We start from the raw sequence: 21,393 nt of genomic DNA, 5'->3' as shown, positions 1-21,393 counted from the left end.
ACTTTGAATAACTAAACAAATGAGGAAATTCACAAGGGGCACTTGATCCCTTCTCAGCTAATGGATTGGAGATTCCTTTCCCATAGGAGCATTTGGGCAAACAAGACCCAGTAATCTCTGAATTGATGAGTTGACTCTCTGTCTGCATCAAATTTCTCCACTAAAGAGCTGTTCAACCCCTGATACAGTGTTGGTAGTTAGCCAGATACTCAATTTGCAGACACAGGCAAAACTGTGGGCTTGCTCTGGTTTCACTATCAGCACTGTAATATGCTATAGATTTGCAAGATTAATGCAAAGGAGGATAGATGCGTCAGGTAAGATTAAAGATAAATGTCAACGATGATTCTACCTGGCTCTTGATTCTTGGCTTTGACAAGACATTTTCTAATTGTACAAATGACTTTGAAATGTATCATAGTTCTTTAACCACTGTCCACAATTATTTTTAAGACCACTCATTACATTATTTTGTCTCATATGATGCACAGTGTTGTAGTCCAGCCAAAAAAGATGGAACTCTTTTGTTGATTTAGGTGACAAATTTATTAAAGTCCTGTCATTTAATCAGGAATCATCATCATTGTCATCATTACCAGAGGGAATAAATAAGACATAAAACATTTTCCACATAAACAAACATATACATCAAACCCCGAGTGCTACAGCAAGTTCTTCCTTGGGGTTGTTTTCGGTAGAACAAATCGAACAAGATACATCTGAGAACACACAAATGCATAGAAGTAATTGGACCCCTAGGTACCATTTAAGACAACATCTACATTTTGCCTATATCCCTGTTTAAGAATGTACAAAGTCCTCATATCTGGGTTCCTTTTCGTGTCCAGGAAGGGGTTTGTATAAAAATAAAGTCTCCACAATGATAACCATTATATATATACAGTATATATATATATATATATATATATATATCGACATTTGGCAACAACCAGACATTTAAAGACTCTGAACGTTGTGCTGAATTCTGCACATGAACACAGTGTAGAAAACAACGAGATGAGAATAAAGAGGGCAAGTTGGTGCAAATCTGAATAATCGAGTGAGTCTCATTGTTTTGAGAAAGCTTATAGTGGTATCTGAAAACTGAATATTTTGACAGATGTCTTGCTTTAAATACGGTTTAACTACTGAGGGGCAGTTGTTAGGCCAAGTGCTGTAAATGAAGGACATTTTTTCTCCTTCCTTCCTTCCATCCTGATCCCAGATATTGAATGGACCTGTTAATCAGATGTTTGCGAGATCCAAGGTCAGTCTAGTCCTTTGCACAATCACTGTCCTGTGTGACTATTTTCCAATTCCTAAAATCCAAAAGAAGACACAGAAACCCAAAGAAAAAAAAAGTCAAATTTCTAGTTGTTGACCAATCAAAACTGCCCGTGGTCCACTTCATCTAACCAGGAGGCAGGACTGGCAGGAAAGTCAGGGTATCCTCCGCTGCTGCCAGTCGATAGGTCCGAGCTGGGGCCGTTGGCGGCCCCCATGGAGACCCTCACGGCAGGGTTGATCCCAGGCCCGCTGCCCTGGGTCATGATAGAAAGGCCGGAGTCAGGGTAGACCAAGCTAGAGATGAGAGGCTGGTGTCTGGGTAGCGCCTGAAGCGACCCCGGCGACTGAGGAAGGCCATAGGGGCTGTTGGAGCGGATGTCGTGGAACTGGTCTTGAGAGGGGAGGACGCCATGCTCTAGGGGGAAGGAGCTATGATTATTGCCCCCCTGGCGGCCCCCAATGCCTGGGGAGGACTCACTCAGGCTGCTGTAGATGCCGTTAGTGAGGCCAAGCTCTGACATTGGTGGTTCATCTGTGCAACAAGGACAAGTAGACAAATGTGAAATGTGTTATTCTGATTGGATTGCATTTACTAAAACTGAAATAGTCCACAATGAAAAACATGAATTTCTTGTATATTTCTTCACCATCTTTTTTCTTGCAGTTATTGACCCTTTAGCGACTGAGCTAACATGCTTGCTTCACTGGCTTGGATAGCTTTATCCCCTCCTCAATAACTGGGTTAGGGGGTTTTATTAAATAAAAGAATGTACAAATCCATGAACAAAATGCCAGGATGGGGTAAACGGTATAGTACAGGAACAATAGAAATAAGTGTGGCGAGCTTTTGTGATTGCATAGCGCTAACATGTTCCCTAGTGTGTTAGCAGTTGGCTCACCAGCTACAGTATTTAGCCAGTTATACATCCATGAATAACTCTATGAGAAGTCACAATGTCACTAAGCTTCTAGAACCACAAACGCAAGGAAATGGCAAACATTTTAAACTACAAAACACTTAAATTTCTCTTCGAGATTATCAACCATTTCAGATAATTAACAATGAATTATCTGGAACAATAGTAAATATGTTTTTGCATTAGGAGGTAAATATCCTGGCAATGACATGCCTAAATAAAGCAAGGCACTACTGGCAGTCATTTTAACATGTCCCCGTAGAAAAAGCACATGTATATGTATATGTATATAAAATGGTCCTGGTATATAAAAGGGTCCTGATATTGTGCATACAATGCTTGAATCGAACCTATGCTTTTCCTATGACAAGTCAAAATGTCCCCTGTGAAAAATGCCTAATCTATTTGTTTAGTGTGGTTGACTCTGTACCTGTAAAGGACACCTCGGCGTCACTGTCCAAGCCCTCCTCCTGGATGCTGTCCTTGTCCGATTTGGAGCTTCCTCGTGACCTCTTCATGTTGCGGAAATACTGCCCCCACCTCTGCCGACCGGCGTCTTTCTTCAGCCTTTTCTCTTTAGCTCGCCTGTTCTGAAACCAAACCTGAAGGGGAAAAAGATGAGATGTCTTATTTGACAATGGCTTTGGTGACTTATTAGAAATACATTTTAATTGTGTAGCACAAGAGAAATTAGGCTTGAGTATAAAATAAAAAGAAGAAAAACATATTTTTGTCGCCTTAACTTGTTCTTTATTTTGTAAACTACAGACAAATACACCTTTGAGACAGCAAAATTAAACAAAATGCTTTCTGACACAATTTACATTTATTCACCTAATTTACATAATCCTCTCAGTATGGAGGACCATGACTATATAAATAACCCTCAATGTTTTTAGTCATCATGCCCCCATACACAAGTCAAAGTCATCTACATCCAAAGTCCTCTGCATGCTCTTTCAATGATGCGCATATTATGCTTTAAAACATTGAAAAACAAAATTAATTTTCAAGGACCGTCTGGACCCGGCTTCGCACTTGTGAGTGAGTGGAAGACTGAAACAGTGACACTGAACTGTAATCCTGGGACCAGCGTCCCCCACACCAGATTTATCACGCATTTAATTAACTCCACGAGAGCTACAAGTTGTCCTCACCCCGGGAGCAGACAGGTTAGCAATAAATTATTCAAGTTTAAGTTTTCCTTATCCACTCTTGATCTGATCTATAGACTTTAGCTTTAGAAAACACAAACGCAACATAGCCATTAACTTCAACAGTCTTTAACCTCACTGCTTGCAAATGTCTATGATTTCTGATACAAAACGAAGAAATGCATCCCATTTCTTATTAATCTTACGCACAAATTTAATTAATTTCAGGCACAGGCACAAAAAGCAGTTTTACATTCACCTTAATGGTATTCCGCCCTAAGTGAACCCTCTTCACCTCTTCCCTTTCACTGAATAATGAGGAGCATTTTAGTGGCTTCAGTCTCTACTTTTGTCCTTGCAAATAAAACAATATATATGACCACCACCTAGTAACCGGCGTGAGGCTCCTCAGCGGCAGACAATATGCGAGGGGCCCTCTTAGCATTGTTAACGAGCTTGCACTTAAACCATGCTGACTTTCATGTGGACTTCATTTTACTCCATCTAGCCGTAAATCCCCCCTCCCCAACACACACACACACACTTATTCGGACAGTAGGCTTGTGCCAGTTCAGCCACGATTGTCCCTTGATAATGAAGCCAGGACACTAATGGAATAGCTCTTAATGGATAATAATATACTTTACCTGCACAACCCGCATATCCAGGCCCGTCTCTGATGATAGCTGCTCCCGGACATGTCGGGCAGGTTTGGGAGAATTATTGTAAGCGTTCTTCAGCGTTTCCAGCTGTTTAGCAGTGATGGTTGTTCGTGGCCTTTTTGCAGTCGAGTCTGCTTCTGAAAAATGAATAGACAACACACAATGTAAGCCAATGCTTGACAGTTATTCTGCTTCAAAACTATCCCTTTTTTTTTTTTTTTTTTAAAAGGTTCCAGGTCTGACGTCTCAAGAAAAATAGTTTCATTTTGCAATAATTAAATTAACAAGAAAATAAAAGACAACTTAGAGAATGAACAGAAATAGTCTAATAATTCCAACTGTTATTATACTTGTACAGTTTATCAATTCATTGCTGTCTCTTACACTATAATGCAAAAAAGAAATTATGATAATAAAAATATAACTTTCAACTTCCTTTATGTGGATGTATTTTGGGTCAGTAACATGAAATCCTGTGATAGAAACACATATTCACAGCAACCAATAGCATAAAACAAGCTTGTATAATATACAACTTTCTAATTTGCCATACATGGATAAATTCTCCTCTGTCTATAAAGCAAAACCTGGCATCCTGTGCATAATTGCATCTTGTCTGCACATCTGTTGGCCAGCACAGCAAAATACAAAACCATCATCCAAATGGATGCTGCCCAAGTAATTGCGCCCTCTCATTAGTAAAATAAACGTGTGTGTTTTTAGTGAAAACTTAGTGTTAACTCGCTGCATAAATCAACACTTGGTGCCGGGCAGTAAATTCAAACAAACAGATGGGGAGATAAAACTTGACCATGCCCAAGTCTGCCCTATCAGCAACAGAGCCTGCTGGGAAGTTAATGTGGCCTTGGTTGATATAATCAGGGTATATAATGAAAATATTTCTGTGCTTATAAAAAGTGTTGGGGGGATATCTGAAATGATATTTACTATTTCCTGACAACACATGTTAAAGTATATTTAACTACTGCAAATCAACTATTTTAAAGCAATACGTTTCAGCTGGTAAATTGTATATAGCAATAATCACATCTAGTTGTAAAAGCTCATATGATTGTTAATTATTTCTTGTCATTGGACTACAAATTACCTAAATACTGGAGGTAGGTCTTTGTTTTTAGTAATAAGATGTTTTTGATAATATGACTTGATTGAACTTTTTATAACTTGTTTGTTAACACGTTGTTAAAGTAGGCTATTATTAACAAAATATTAATATGAGTTATTTTGAGGTAAATAAAATACTGTTGTTAAGCATTATTGTTCTGATGCATTTTCAATGGCGTGACTTGAAATTGTAAAAAATGCTAATTTGTTTTTGAGACATACATGAAAATTCTCTCTTTCAGAGTTGCGGCCAACTACCTACTACACAAGCAGAAAAGCAGGAAACTACAGAGTGAATTTGCTGCAAATAAAATGTCCAGAAAATTCTAAATATTGTATGCCTTTTTCATTTAACTCATTTGAATTTTTTATAGCTTTATAGTTTTTGCAACTAGGCCTATACATAATTAAACATAATAATTGTTTTTTTTTCTTCTCTCTAACACACACACACACACACACACACACACACACACACACACACACACACACACACACACACACACTTCTCTCCTTCTGTATCTACTACAAGAGTTATTGAAAGCTGATTCCTTCAAGGCGCAGAGTGCAAGCGGAAGTCTCGAGGCCTTCACTTTACGCACTTTGCTATCGATTGGGTTGCGGGGCAACGACGCAATTAGCACAGGTGGGTCACAGTTTATGGGTGACCTCATTGTTACGTCAACGCACAACTCAGAGCAGGTACTGTAAAAACAATTCTGCAGATAAACGCGTCATATAACATTCAGAGTTAGGTCTGCAGATGACGCGATTTTCAGGCCAATAAGAGAAAAGTAGAGCCAGTCATTTTGCAGCTCACCTCTCTGTTTGGCGGTCTCGTAGTCGGCCTTACACACCAGCCTGCTGTCCTCCATCAGATAGTACTCGTCACCTGTGGCCAGTTGCCTCTTGCACACGATGCAGGCAAAACAGTGCAGGTGGTAAACAAAGTCCTGCGCTCTCCTCACCACCTGTGTGGGCGGTATCCCCTGCTGACAGGCTGCGCATTTGGTCCCGAATCTCCTTTTGGGAAATTAGACGGTTTCCATCAATACATAATGACTTTCGAAACAACATTCTATAATTTTAAGTAACAGATATAGGCTACAGAAAAAAAATATATATTTGAAATGGACTTGAGGTACGTTTTTGAAAGCTACTCACTTGAAGAAATCCTCTTTGCAGTACACGCTGTCGCCCCTGCTGAAGCACTTCTCCGACAGTTGCGCCTGGCAGTCGCTGCATTTCAGGCACTTGCTGTGCCAGTGGCGATCCAGCACTTTGAGGATAAAGCGGTCCACGATGTGTTGACTGCAGCCTGCACATACTGGGATTTCTGCAGGAGACATTATGGAATGACTTCAGTTTAAGACAATTGAGTATGTTAAATGGCGTGGAGGAAACACGCGCCGAATAACAACCGAACCAGCTTATTGTGCTAAATATGTGCACACTTAATACGTATATTTATCTGTTAATGTGCTACACACGTTAACTTATACAAGAATGTCATACCTCATAGCTGGAACAAAGATCAGCAGCGTGAATAACGTGTAGCTACCTCGAGACAACGATTCACTTTTTTAATCCTTTTTTTCTCTCTCTATGTTTGTATTTTATATGTTAGATACTAGCCTATTTGGTCGTTTTTTATGATTTTATAAAACAGTCTTTAAAATAATAGCATATACTGTATATAGCTAATTATATTAACATGTATTTCATAAATAGCATGTAAAACCTTTTCAACCTTCGCCATATATTTACTCTTTTTGTTTTACATAACCCATAATCAATGTAGCCTACCACCCAAATACTACTACATATCAGATAAACATAATAACATTGCACAGTATAAACACACAAATAAACAATAAAAAAAGAGTAAGTAAAGAAATGGCAGTGGTGTATGGAAGCGTCCATGGGCCTATTAGTCAGTAGGCTACATTACAGTACAGACTTTTATATTAGGAAATCCATTTCCTAATATAGCTTACATTCGGCTTTAGTTCCATATGGTCGAGAAAGGAAAACACAAGGCCATTATCCAAACTCAATCACTTAATCACCACATGCCTGAAATATTTAACCTAGATAATAAATAATTAGATTGTTTATATTTTACATTTCGGAGGCAGCCTTTGTCCTTAGTGTGGGAAAAAAGGGTTTCATCGGCTCGAAATCAGACTTAGAGAGAGGCTCTTTCATACATTTAAGTAAAACGACTTAAAAACCAGTAGTGTATTTAGCCTTATATATCTCACTGATGAATAGATTATTAAATAACTCACATTTCAGAGTGTTGAACTTATCAAAACTGTCATAGAAATATTAGAAATAAGTATGGATATCACAGCAAACTGTAGCGATAAACAGACAACCAAACTACTTTTTAAACATTCAGGATTTAAATAGACATTTACAAATTTATTCTGCCAACAGATTATACTGAATAGAATTTAATCTAAATCCATCCTATTGTGCAGACCGAAGTTTGCAGAATTCAAAAAAAAAAAAGAAAAAGACAAAAAGAAAGCTGCAGCATCATCTTGGGAATTAATAGCTCGTTGATCGAATAGTAGTCGGCCGGTTATTATTTTGTCACGCGTAATCATCTTTAACAAGCAGCAGTTTTATGCAAGGTCAGTTTCAGCCAGACAGGCCTACAGTGAGGTATTTATTTAACAATGTTCCCTCGAAGCAACGACGACCGATTAAGACAGCAGCTTTCTGAGACATAAAATAAATAAATAAGTAAAAACAAGGACAACTAAAAGGCCAAGCAAGACGTTATCCGGCCTCTTTTATTACTAATTAAAAGAGGCTCAACCACTTCATATTCCATCTGTGTAAGGAATCGCATTCCTATTGTTCTAATTCATGAAACATTAATGAACCATTTCTTCTGGCGTCACCAGCGAAGCCCTGCACAAGTTTGGTGCTGGGAGTCACGTCACGAACAGGTGTATCCAGGTCATCATTAATTCAATGCGCTCTGTAAAACTAGAAAGCTGCGGCCTATAGTCTCACGGTGCAAACCAATAAGGTGTCCAAGTAAATTGCTGGCCTTATTGAGCCCACTTGAAATATTAACAATATAGATGCTTGCAAATCCCAATGGAAAGCTCTTGCGTAAATTCACATATTATCTAACTGTGGAGCAGGTGAGGTTCGATGCATCACTCCACGTGTAATGGTAAATACAGAGTGGACGTCTGTCTGTGGTGAATAATAAACATAGGATACAAACATTTAACAAAAGTTCATGCAAAACTTTTTATGTATAGCCTAGTTTAGCATGTGGTAAACTGTACTCTTCAACAAGTACAATTCAAGTCAAATTGATTTCTAAAGCACACTTAAAACAACGTGAGCTGACGTGTGAGTGCTTTACAACCTTCTGAATCTTTATCACAAGGTTTATGTCAGACTCGAAAATGCGTAAAAACAATTTCCAAAAAAAAAAAAAACCTGATGCGTGAAAGATCTGAAGCAACGGAAACGGCACACGTCCTCTGTCGCACCAGCTGTAAAGCTGATTCGTGGGACAGGACAATTTGCCCTAAATGAAAACACACAGCACAGCTGTAGCATCCATCATCCATATACCAGTTATGGTAGTAAACACGTATTCATCATGGTGGAAACATTATCAACATGCTGCAATTATAGCAACACTTAATGGCATATTTAAAGAAGGTCCACACAAATGTGTGTAATATAAACAGTGCAAGAACGAATACATTGACTATATGTAGGCTTCCGGTTACCTTTCCGTAGCTCCTCACTGTGCGAGAGCAAAGCAAGGAGCATCTCCGTGTTATTGGGTCCCTCTTTTAAAGACTTGCGCTCACCATGTCCATCCATTGCTCATGATTTACGCTCACATGAATGCAAATCTGTCTTATTTGTGATCTATTCACACTCACAGACCAGGCAAGTGTTGTCAAATTTGTGTATCAGGAGCCCCAATGGCTACAACCAGCGCGCGACTGTGCAGTGGAGTTTGCTTTTATTGCTTCACTGTGTTGAAGCCTGTGCGGGATTACGCTGCGCGCCGTTTCCTGGGCGACAGGGAGATAGATTACGGCGTTTCAGTGTTGGGTGGTGGTAACGTTACTCGGATACGCGTTACAATACTGTAGCCTATATTATTCTCCAAATAACATGGAAAGGATATAGGAAAAAAAAGAACTAATTTCTTTTTAAAAGGCTTACCAAACGGAAATCGAAATATAGCTAGAAAATCAATTTTTTTCCAACTCTGAAAAAACTTCCTGAGAGTTAATTTCTTAAATTATTGTCACCATTACATTTAACGATAATATATATATATATAATGTGTGTATATGTATGTGTGTATATGTATATATATTTTGGCTGAGCTGATCATGCATAACAGGGAAAGAAAAAGAGAGTGTTCATCATACAGTTTTGCAAATGCATGCATATGCTACTTTTGAATAGTATGCCAAATACTCTGCAACCAAGTCTGATAGCAGGCTTAGTATTGCTTTACCCAGTTTTTGCTTATTATTTTCTTATGTGTTTTGAGTAAGACAGAACAGAACATTATTACCTAAAATGTTTATGATCCCCTTGCAGACATATGCAATGAGCGCTTGAAAACAACTAAACGAACTAGATCTAAAGCCCCAAAAAATCCACAAAAGTGGACACCATAATGTTATTGATGTATTATGTGAATCGACCGAAGTCCTTTCTCGCGAGGATTCGCCATGGTAATCCATTTTTAATTCAGATTCCAGTACTGCCCTGCATAAAAGAGAGATTGGACCCTGAGGGAACACTATACAGTCTTGTTTAGCCCCTTGCCTTTTTAATTATTACATTAATTTTTTTCAGCAGAATATAAACTATAAAATAAAATAAAAACTAACAATAGCAGTGAAATAGGAATTCTTTTTCTTAAATAATCGAGCTTTTTTACAAACGTGCTATATTTTCACACTTGGATGAAGATAAAAAACAATCACTGTTTTGTTCGTCGCTATTAATATTATAATTACTATTGTTATTCTTGGACAGCAGTTCATTTTTTTACTAATTTAATATATGTCCTTTGAATCAAGCTTCTGATTCTGATTCTGATTCTGATCAGATAATAAGTAATATTACATATCTTATACACACACCACACACACCCACACACACACACACACACACACACACACACACACAATCTCCATCTCATGTGCGTTGAGTGCTCAGAGACAAGTGTTTATTTAGGGGACAGATTGGCTGTTCAATAACATGTTGATCGGGCCAACACCCCAATGAATTTTATTGACACTGATCTTTGGCACAAAAGAGCGCCTGGGGAAATCACGGGTAGTGCCACAGCCCTGTGCCGCTGATGAATCCAAAATCAATGTCCTATTTGCCTGCATTTTAGAAGTATATGAAAGACGTTTAGGAGAAAGGTGCGGGGTTCATGGGTGCCCCTCTTACTTTTCAGCTTTGTAATAATTTTTATGTCATATTGATTGCTCATTTTTGAGGGGGTGAGCCCGACAGTAAAGTGCCAACAAAGCGATAAAATGACTATCAGAGGAATGGTCAGTAAGTACGAAAGTAAGAGAAGGTCGCAAGATGATCAAGTAAATTCCTGAATTTGTAAATTTAGTTAAAATGAATTTGAGTGACCTGAATCAAATGGTATTTCTAGAGTTTCATTCTCCATAATTTCACACACAACCGCACACCACATTTATTCAAAATAAAAAGAAAAGATAGGCTAGTTTTTTGTTGCCTTAGACACAACGAATGCAGCTTTACAATAACACAAAAGCTCATTCCAGAAACAGGCCGCACTAAAAAAAACATGCGTTTCCCTATCTTTGGGTGACACTAAATATTTGTACATTCCACTAATAATTTAGCTCTCATCAGGAAGATGAGATGAAGATGAATCCGAGCACTACTACTACATCATCACCTCCACTGGCAACGTCAGGTGTCCCACCTGTCAGGGCAGGAATGGGACACCTGTTGAGCATTTTGTGTCGGTGGACTACGGGAGGGAGCAGCTCTGCGCCTGCTGGCAGCCTGTCTACAGCCGCAGAGAGGCTGCTGTCGCCACAGTGGGTCCGGTGGTCTCTCCATATCTGCTCCCGTTACAACCGCACGCGGCGGTGTGAAATGACAGCACGCGCATAACATCTGTTCGTGTGATTCTCCAACAATGAAGGCTCATTACAAATTCATAACGTCTCTCACACGCAGCGCAAAGGAAGCGCCTCTAAACAGTCTGTATACATCAACATGGGTCGGTGAATAACAGAAGGTTTTCTGCAACCGTTTGCATCTGTATTCCACTTTTTAATGTCTACAACGTATCCTGTTTAGGCGCATCTAACCCTCACATTACCAAACACAAAATTTGAAAGTCGTGGCCTTTGCTTTTCACAATACAAATAAAAACCGTTTACAAGGTCCATTTCACGCTTGTCAGAGTTCACTCAGTGAAACAAGAGCCGCGTTCAGTCCTACTGTGCTCATTTTCTGTATTATCCTCTATTTCACGCCTAATTGTAACTCATTAACTGACCCCAGGGCATCAATTAAACCTCAAAACTGTCTGTATCTGACCCCAAACCCAAATCTTGAGCATAGGCACAGTGCAATCAGTTAAAATTGGCTCTTACCTTGGCCTGAACTGTACCGGGAGAAGTTTCCGGTGTTTTGACAGCTTGACCCCGGGTGTTCAAGCAACATTTTTAAGATGTTCCGATCTTCCAACGGAAGAAAGCAGCGCCGAAACGCCTGTGACTTTGTAAAAAAAAAAAAAAAGAAGAAGAAGAAGAAAAAAAAGCCTAACGAGCTACTGAGTATGGACGATAGATTAAAAACCGCACTTTCCTGGAGATTTATCCTCGCGAGAGCTCTGTTCGATGGCAGCTTGATTTCTGACAAATGTTTAAAAAAATGACGCCAGTCGAACTTTCTCCTTTCGTTAGCCACCGAGGACGGAAACTTTGAATATTCATCAAGTTGCTCTTGGATTCCGTGTTGATAAGCTCGAGATGCGCTGGGGACGAGGGGCGGGTGGCTGTGGAAAAGTGTCCTTTACCACTGACCATTAGCAGCGTCAGCTGACCTGACTGTGAGCCCGGCAGCCTGCGGCTTTACTAAAGTACTCAAGTAACCGGCGGTCAGCTCTGCCTCTGTCCAGGGTGCTGAAAAGGGGAGTTTCTCTAACCACGCTGGAGGCTTGTGTGCTGCTCCACACACACACACACACACACACACACACACACACACACACACACACACACACACACACACACACACACACACACACACACACGTACGTCCTCCCCTCTTTCTCCTTATCAATGTTGTGGTGCACGTGTCTGTCTTTCAAAGTGCACAATGGGGCAATTGGGTACTGCTCGGGACATTGTTATCATGCGTTTCCATCGTTGCGTCTCTCTTTTGTTTGGTTAAAAATAGACCGCATCGCATTAGTGATACAAATGGACGGAGCGTACATACCGTTAGCTTATGGTGTACGGTTATGTTATACTGGAATAACAGAAAGTACGTGCACATGTTTACTGCTGGGATTAGTTTAGACACGTAGTTTTCAACACTGTTTTAAATAAAAAATACTTTCGATTCAAAAATATTACCCAAAGTACGGAATAGTATGGTTATGATTAATAGGTATAAGTGGAGATGAATGCAGTCCATTAGTAGGCTAACGCCTTTCTTACTAAAAAAAAGAAAAAAAAATTGTCCTTAATTTATGCTTTCCTGTAAGATTTCAATTCAGGCGCTTGCGCAGAGCTGGACGGCTATTTGGCTCAGTGCCATTCCTCATGCCTTTGACACTGTGCCAATTACCACCACAACGCACAAAACTCTTCTGACGTAGTCCTACAGCTTTGATTCAATTTTACTTGCCCAGCACGCCAGCCCACAAGTGGTGTAAGCCAATTAGACCTATGCTGTTCATTAGTCCACTCAGGGCAATTAGCCTCCCAAACTTGGAAAGAAATCAACCATCTTTTTTTCCTTCTCATTATACCTCACTGACTTTACACTCACTCTCCCTCCATCCAGCAATTCCACTACATTCACATGATGTAGAGATTTTAAAAACAACATCTAGAGGATGTTTGTTTTTATGGATGAGAAGCACATTTTGGGTGTTTTCATGGGCAGTAATCTCTGGTCAACAAGTCAGTGTGGATCTTTATGCAGATTAAGGGAGAACTGTTTGTAAATCAGGAAGGAGCTGTACACAGTAACCTAAAACCAATGCAGCGTCAAATGAGCTTAGACTACAAGCACAACAACAGGACTGCTTTGCTTTTCCTTTTATCCACTGTGAGTCTTTGCTATTCCACTGGAACACATATGCACATTTGAAACCTTTCAAAATAGGATCTCAAATGACGCTGTTACTAATAAAGGTGAATTCATAATCCACGACATAATCATTTTACCTCTATTATTTTGAGAAAGTGTAACAACACAATTATTGCTTATATCAATAAGTTACTGTATGTTAAAGAAATAATTTGAGGGATAAACTGAGCAATAAACAGCAATAGAAATTATAAATTGTGTGAAAGACTAAGTTGAGACTGCCACTTTTTTCTTCTGGTACAGTATTCTTGGCTCCCTCAAATGAATATCACGATGCGCCAACCCTTTTTGTTTGTCTTCTGTGGAACCTAAAGCATCATCACAGAAAATTGGTAAAGTCTTAACACACCTGGGTCCTACTTGAGAAAGCAGCTGCAATCAGACATTAAGGGTCCTCCATAAAGACTTAGCTTTTTGCACCTATTAGAACTTTTGGCCTTGAATATGGTTCAACAGGCTCACAAGTGGATGACAAGCCTCGGCCCTTAAGGATTACTTGAAAAGAACAAACAGTATACTGCACATGAAACCTCTGTTACCTGAAAAGAGAATTGAATAGTTGTTCAAATCTTTACTCAGATATGTTGTGTTTCATGTATAATAGAAAAATAAGACATGAGAGTGAACGTCTACTATGAACGTCTACTGTCTGATCCAGACTAAATTTTAATAAAAAGAAAAATCCCCATTCACTTGGGGGATTGCTAATACTTAAATCAATATATAATTGAATGGTATATTTTTGTCTTTAACATTTTATAAAAATATGTTTAGCCAAATTCTTTCTTTTGGCAGCCATGTATAATGTAGTTAATAATAATAATAATAATAATAATAATAATAATTATGCTGTTTATTGATCCCCAGTGGGGAAATTACAAAGAAGATAAGAGATATGAGAGGATTTATTGTCATTTATCTGTACAGAGTGCAGTACCGAACATAGAGGAACGAAATTGTGTTTCCCTGGTCCCAATGTAAAAAAAAAAGAATGGACGATTAAACTTAAGTAAGGTGCAAACAACAAGATAGGAAAACAGGCACATAACAAGATACAAGACAAGGTACAGACATATAGTACAATAACAAACATGTAGTGCAATATTAGAAAAATATAAATACAGGAAGTGTAAGTAAACAAATATAAAGTGTTAAGACAAATCTAAAGTGATAAAACTACTAATAAAAGTACTGTTTGTTTGACAGTGATTTACAAAATAGATAATGTTAACATTTACTAGAAAATGACCAAAATTGGACAGATAACGGTTTTCTGGAAGAGAAAACATTAAAGGCCTTACATTAATGACAAAAAAATTTGGATAGAAGAATGAAACATTTTGAGAATAAACTTCTATAATCTACTGCCTATATCTCTCAAGGGTGATTCATCAGATTTTACCAGAAATCTTTTAAAATGTGTAGTCCGACTGTCAATGTGTGGCCTTTTATGTATTTACATGCATATATTGGAGCACATTACTTTGTTTGTACTTGCCATTTTACATGCTTGTGTATGTCTAGTGCCTCTGTGTGCTGTGCTGTCCTGAACTGTGCACATATATGTGCATACATGCCGTGTGTGTGTAACTGCCTTTGGACAGCTAAGTTGGGTGACTGAGTGTTACCGCGGGGGGTCCATGTGCACCCATGCCACCCCTCTGACACCAGGCTGCCATTGTCCTCCTGTCATGATCAATCATGTCCTCCAAAGACTGGCCTTGTTCAGGAGGGAGGGGACCAATCACACGCCTCATTACCCAGGCTTGGTTACTCCTAAGCGGAGTAGTCCCAGGACACCTCAGCCTGTTGCTGTCTGGAGAGAAAGAGGAAGAGAGGAAGTGTGTGTGAAGGAGTGAGAGAGAGGGAAAATAAGATAGAGAAATAAATAATTAGCAAAAGGATGTCAACGATGGCAGGAGAATGACTTCTGAATCTGAAATTAACAAGCCTTGACAGTGAACATGCAATATAATAGGGGATGAAGGAAAAAACTTCTTAAAATTATTTAGCTGTTGTATACATTTTTAGATAGTTCTGAATCAATTAGTGCTAGAGAGATATGTCAACACATTTATTCGAACTGGAACACTTTAAGGAAACTAATATTTCTGCAGGAAGAAGTTGCTGACCCAAAGAATATGTCTAGATATTGCAAACCCAACCACAGGTTGTAGATACTGTAAATAAAGGTCCACCCGCTGCGTCCCCGGAGCAACCAGCCTCTAGTTTCCAACCATCGCAAGCAACTCTCATTGTTTTGAAATGGCTCCATCTGGCAAGGTTTCACTGACCAGGCCAGCCGTGGCTTGCTCCCCCAGCAGCTGGCTAAACTGCCCAACCGCTTTTCCGCTTGGCCCTCGGAGTAACCGACACTCTCTGGTGGCTTTGCCCCTCCAACACCACACACACACACACACACACACACACACACACACACACACACACACACACACACATGCACGCACGCACACACACACCCGTTAACTGTTCCCCGGCCTGCCAGTCTTGGGGTCAGCTGGCTTGAGTTGAGGAAGGGGAGGGAGGTATGCTGGAGGGGTGGTGTGGGGTGGGTGACACCATTTAGCCCTTTGTTATTCACCTAAGAGAACTGGAAAAATGGTTTAAAAATTGTTTCATGTGTACTGTATGAGATATTTGAAATAACCTTTGGAAATGTAGAGAAAAGGACGAAATGGACAAACACTCTAAGCTGTGTTTTAAAGTCAGCTCTATGATTCATCACACTTCTTATCATTATGGGCTTAACTCAACAGCTGGCCCTTAAGAATTGAATGCAGGTTTAATTATTTGTGCATGAGGGTCTACTCTAGGCTAAAAAGGCTGCCACCTCTGCCCAGCATCAGACCCTTTGAATATTGATATGCTAATGATGAACAACACAGGGAACAAAGCCTGCCTGCTACCACTGGAAACCAATACAATGGCCCTTCAGTCAGGCCTTGACACTTTTACCACCCAACATGTGTCCCTGGTTTCATGCTCAGACAATAAAGGCCAACAACTGTCCATCCATTTATATGGGGGATGCTGTTACTCTGTTCCGACGCACTGTCTGGGGACCCGACTGGTTATGTTGTGTTTTACCCGTCTTTGTCCAGGGTGGGAAATATCAGCTTTTTAGAGCAATGATAAGCCATCCCAGAGGCAGACATAATGCCTGGGAGGTCAGAGTTCAAACCTTTCAGGCAGAGCTGAGGCTTGACCTAGCTTGTCATTACAGATGTTGGCCGGCTGTGGGGTCTATCTGGTATGCAGGTGGCACATTTTGGTAAAAATACTTAATAAAGAAAATAAAGATTTCTGAAGAGCTTACCAGTGATACAAGCTTTACTACAGGATGCTTTAAAGTAAGTTATGTAGACCTAATCAGCTTTAAAAGGCTTGATAGGATATTTATTATTATTATTATTATTATTATTATTATTATTATTATTATTATTATGTTTTACTATTGTGTTGCAGAGTGACAAGTTTTGATCAAAAAGAGGCATCCATGTAGCCAATGATGCAGTTGTGGACAGAACAGAATCAAATATATCAACATTTCTGAATTATTCTTCTTCATAAAAATTTTTTTTATCTTGTTGTATTCCACTGTTTTTGAGGCTATACCACAATGCTCAGCTAACACAAATTAATATTTCCACATAAGTAGTTGTCTAAAAGCTTGGTGTGCTGCCACAGCTACCACTGAGGACACTGAAGTTATGTCCTCCATATTTTCTCTGGGAATTTGGGTTTATTTCTGCGTACTATTTCCCCTTCAGAATTGAATTCTTGTCCAGTTTAGATAAGTCAAGAAGTCTTTGTAAACAGGCTTTGGGAAATAAGATTTTGAATAAATTGTAACACTTAACTAAATAAATAAAATAAATGTATAAAACTGAAATTAGTGAAACATTTTACTTATAAAATTATAGTTATGGCTCCGATGTTACAGTCTGCATCTTCCAGGATCTTTTTATAGAAGAATTATGTTCAGGACCATTAGCAATCCTGACAGTTGGTATCTTAATCATAATATTGATATTTGAAATGTTCAATATGTTCTAACAGCATCTTAGATGAACAGAAATTAGTCCACAGCTTACTGTAGGGGACCTTTAATTTGTCATAGCTGCACTCTAAAAACTCCTGGGTTATTTCTTCAACACAGTTTCTAGGTTATTTGTATTGGGTTAAAATGATGATGAAATGATGATTATTTTTTCAGCGAGTAACCATTTTCTGGGTTATAGGGCTAATAATTTGACCCAATTCCTGGATTGTTTGGGTTGCTGGGTTATTTTTCAAAGAGTAACCCATGTTCTGGGTTATAGGGTTGTCTCTCTCTCTCTCTCTCTCTCTATGTATATATATATATATATATATATATATATATATATATATATATATATATATATATATATATATAAAATTAATTTTTGTTGGAGGGTGTATTTTATGGAGTTATTATATTATCATGTCAACATAGTTTATAATATGAACAATCACACTTGTGTGTTGTGTACATTATGATAACACAGTATCACCAGTATTTGTAGGAGAAATAAAGTGACACACCCTCTAAACATGGATATATTAACTAAGAAATAGAAGAAATAAGTTCATATATTAAACCCTTGCCCCTATAACATACACATCAGTCTGCCAGAAATTCAGAAGAAGAGGAAGAAGAAAAACCTCCTTCCCTCTCTACCCCCGTAGAAGAAGAACGCCCCCCTCAGAGGAGGGGCGGGACTGTTGATACAACGTATGTACATATCGTCATTTGAGAGCGAAGGAACTACTCATTCCATAAACCACCGCACACTAGATGAGTAACTTAGTATTTGAAGTAATGCAGGAAGTGTGCATTTAGTTTCCATGCGTATTGTGTTTCCACAACAATTTTAGTGAGTAAATCTACCTAAATGGCCCCCACACAATAACAGAGGAGTAAAAAATACTGGGCTGAAAATAACCCAAATTGGGTTATTCCCAACCCAGTACCTGGTTCAATATAGGACAGAACACATGCTGGGTTGTTTTGGCTTTTTGAACTGGGTTGAAAGTTTTACCCAGTATAAGGGGTTGCTTCGCCTAACCAAAGCCTGGGTCATTCTGACACCAATGTTGGGTTAATGCAATTCATTACTGGGTCAGGCCCACCAGCCCAAATATTGGGTTAAATTGACCCCCTTGTTGGGTTGATATTTGACCCATTCATTTAGTTATTCTTTCATCTATGAAATTCCTATATATTCCTATATATTATTTATTAATAATAACAGACAATGCATACACTTAATTGATGTCACTGATTTTATTGAACAATATTTAATTTACTCATTTAAAGAGAAAAACTGGAATAACAATAACAAGTCCAATTCCCTTATCACATGAACGTTTCCAAAGAAGAAATGCATGGGGCCACATTATCCCTACCTCATTTCAAAATGAGTATCAAATAACTGGACTAATACCAAGCAACAATTAACAATAATTCATTTCCTCCTTATATTCCTCCTAAATATTAGAGAGAGACAGAGAGAGAGAGAAAGAGAGACAGAGAGAGAGAGAATTCCCTTATCGCATGAGCATTTCCAAAAAACAAACGCATGGGGCCACATTACTACCACCCCCCCATTCTTTCTGGAGGAACTGCTAAGCAGAGAAACACTGCTTTGGGAAATTGATATCAAACACATAAAAACATTTGACACAAACATGTACAGCTTGGACAACGCTGTCGTGCTCCAGGGCCGGCCCACTGGGAACGGTGAATGCCTGTGAGCAGCAGTCCTCGCCTCCCAACACCAGGGTGCAGGGGTATGGCCTGCTCTGCTGCCTGAAGGTACTCCACCATGTTGGCTCCGACCTGCAAATAATAATAATATTCCATAAGTACTTGAATGACAAAGACTCTGACCAGCTGACAGCTAATGTTTTCTAACAGATTTTACATTAAAAGACCTGCATCACTAGATACAAGGGGCTGTGTGAGTCTAGGACTACTCACAGGCTTAAGATCGATGAAGGCCTTCATGGCGTCAGACACTGTAGTCCTCACGGTCTTTCGGTCCATCCTGAAGACTGCAGGTGGAATCAGGCTTGGCAGAACCATCAGGGCAATGTAGTCTTTGGAGCCTGTAAAGAAAGAAAATAGTTTGACATAAGTATTATCATAGTTTATTTATCTATTATCATAGAGTAGCTTATGGCTCGAATAATGCACAAATCCAAATATACAAATCTAAGGGTTATGTTGATGTTATAATTTCTACCTTGAGACAAAGACTCTGTCTCTGTCTACCGTGGAGCTTCTACCCCTCCCACTGGGCCGCATGAACAAGCTTCTCGCTGAACCTCCTCCAGGTCAAAGATTTAGTCTGATGCCTCTTTATGAAGAACCTCGAATTCCTGCACAATCTGAGAGGGGGAGATTTAGAATAATTAATTAAATCATATATCATCAAAACAAAAATAATAAGATAAGTGAGAGAGAGAAAGATTGAGAAAAAGAGAGAAGGTGTGTGTGTGTGATATTGAGAGCACATTTTGTAATAAGAAAATTACATTTAAAGTATTGCTGTGCACAATGGTAGACAGAGGTGTAGTGGTAAAATAAGAGGTAGCTAAACTATAAATTCTGTGGCCATGGTAAGGTTAATAAAACCTCATGCCAATTGTTTGCCTTCTATAGTTGTGGAATTTCTGTCACTATCGAAATGGTAATTAAGGGACCTACAATGGTGACCACAGGTGATGGGTAATCAAAATGTGATTCTGTTTAGGGAGGCATGGTCTTCAGTGGCACATATAGAGTGTTAGATTATTTTACATAATGCTCTTACATGTCAAGATGTTGTACATCTAAACAAAATGGAGTATTGTGTAGCCTACAACTTCATTGGGGATGCATGAGGATAGGGTAACTCATTTTTTTTAATGTTGACATATTCAATAATATTAATAATAGGCATATAGTACAACAATATAACACATTTACCTGCAAAAGTGTCAATCAGCTCAAGAAGTTGCCGTTCTGTTAACTTTAGTTTAACAAAGTCCTCCATATTCAATCGCTATAGGGGAGAAGAACAAGATCTGTTAATGTTCAATCAATGTATGGAAGTGTATTTTGCAGTCTGTCTGTCTAGTGAAAATATAACGAAGTTGCTGTAATCTAGTGCCATGTAGCTAGCTAGCTAGTGGTCTTTTCATAATCACTTAAAAACACAATGTGGTATTTCTACAAAGTGTGTTAACTGCACTAAACACAAATTACTTTGTCAACAGAATGCGTGCAATGCACCTTCAATGCTTCGCTCTGTACTAGCTACTAGCTAGCTAGCTTACAGGATGAGTCAGCAATTAGCGCTAGCTAGCGCTAGCGGTTAGCATTAGCGATCTTTTTAAAACGTTAGCTATAATACTTCATATCATAGTGAATTTGTCTCGTGATTTGCCCCAGACACACACACAAATGTTTATAAAGCACTGTTTATGTGTCACTCCCTCAGAGAATTAGAAATAGTCTCCATTTAAATCTTAGGTATCATGCTACAATATTAACCTATTAGCTAGCATTAGCGCTATCATACTTGAACTTGCGCTAGCCTTATAGCATGCATGAATCGTAGTTCGCTAGAAATCACTGTTGCGAACTGGATTATCAGAGCTAAAACGCTCCTCCTATCCGGCAATGAATCAAGATCAAGTAAGTAACCAGTAACCGGAGCTAAAGTCTGCTGTTTGACTGCAATGAAGCAATGTTGTAGCTAGTAAGCAACTCCTTGCTAGCTTGCTAGCTGCTTGCTTAATTAGCATCAATGGTAGCCGTTA

General features: G+C 39.0%; 1 protein-coding gene across 3 annotated transcripts; it reads right to left on the bottom strand.

Annotated features, from left to right (window-relative positions):
* Positions 1-527: 527 nt before the first annotated feature.
* Positions 528-12,340, bottom strand: lhx3 (LIM homeobox 3). Of its 3 annotated transcripts, none has more exons than XM_039778767.1 (6): positions 11,814-12,340; positions 6,310-6,481; positions 5,966-6,168; positions 4,006-4,157; positions 2,635-2,806; positions 528-1,819 (listed from the first exon to the last, which is right to left on the bottom strand). In XM_039778767.1, the coding sequence occupies exons 1-6, from the start codon at positions 11,881-11,883 to the stop codon at positions 1,386-1,388; spliced, it is 1,203 nt and encodes a 400-aa protein (XP_039634701.1). In that variant the 5' UTR covers positions 11,884-12,340; the 3' UTR covers positions 528-1,385. The 3 variants fall into 3 exon arrangements, with proteins under 3 accessions (XP_039634701.1, XP_039634700.1, XP_039634699.1); XM_039778766.1 differs by lacking the exon at positions 11,814-12,340 and adding an exon at positions 8,916-9,117 and having other exon boundaries at positions 5,966-6,165; XM_039778765.1 differs by lacking the exon at positions 11,814-12,340 and adding an exon at positions 8,916-9,115.
* Between the last annotated feature and the right edge of the window lie 9,053 nt (positions 12,341-21,393).

The sequence above is a fragment of the Perca fluviatilis genome, chromosome 17 (assembly GCF_010015445.1).
Source record: "Perca fluviatilis chromosome 17, GENO_Pfluv_1.0, whole genome shotgun sequence".
In the NCBI taxonomy this organism is placed as follows: Eukaryota; Metazoa; Chordata; class Actinopteri; order Perciformes; family Percidae; genus Perca; species Perca fluviatilis.
This window is presented reverse-complemented; position numbering and strand designations above follow the sequence as displayed.

Coding starts and splice junctions, on each gene's coding strand:
- lhx3 (XM_039778765.1), bottom strand. CDS start 9,012: ATGGATGGACATGGTGAGCGCAAGTCTTTAAAAGAGGGACCCAATAAC. Junction 2,807..4,005: donor TGGATATGCGGGTTGTGCAG/GTAAAGTATATT, acceptor TTTCCCCTTCAG/GTTTGGTTTCAGAACAGGCG. Junction 1,820..2,634: donor CGCCGAGGTGTCCTTTACAG/GTACAGAGTCAA, acceptor CTTGTTGCACAG/ATGAACCACCAATGTCAGAG.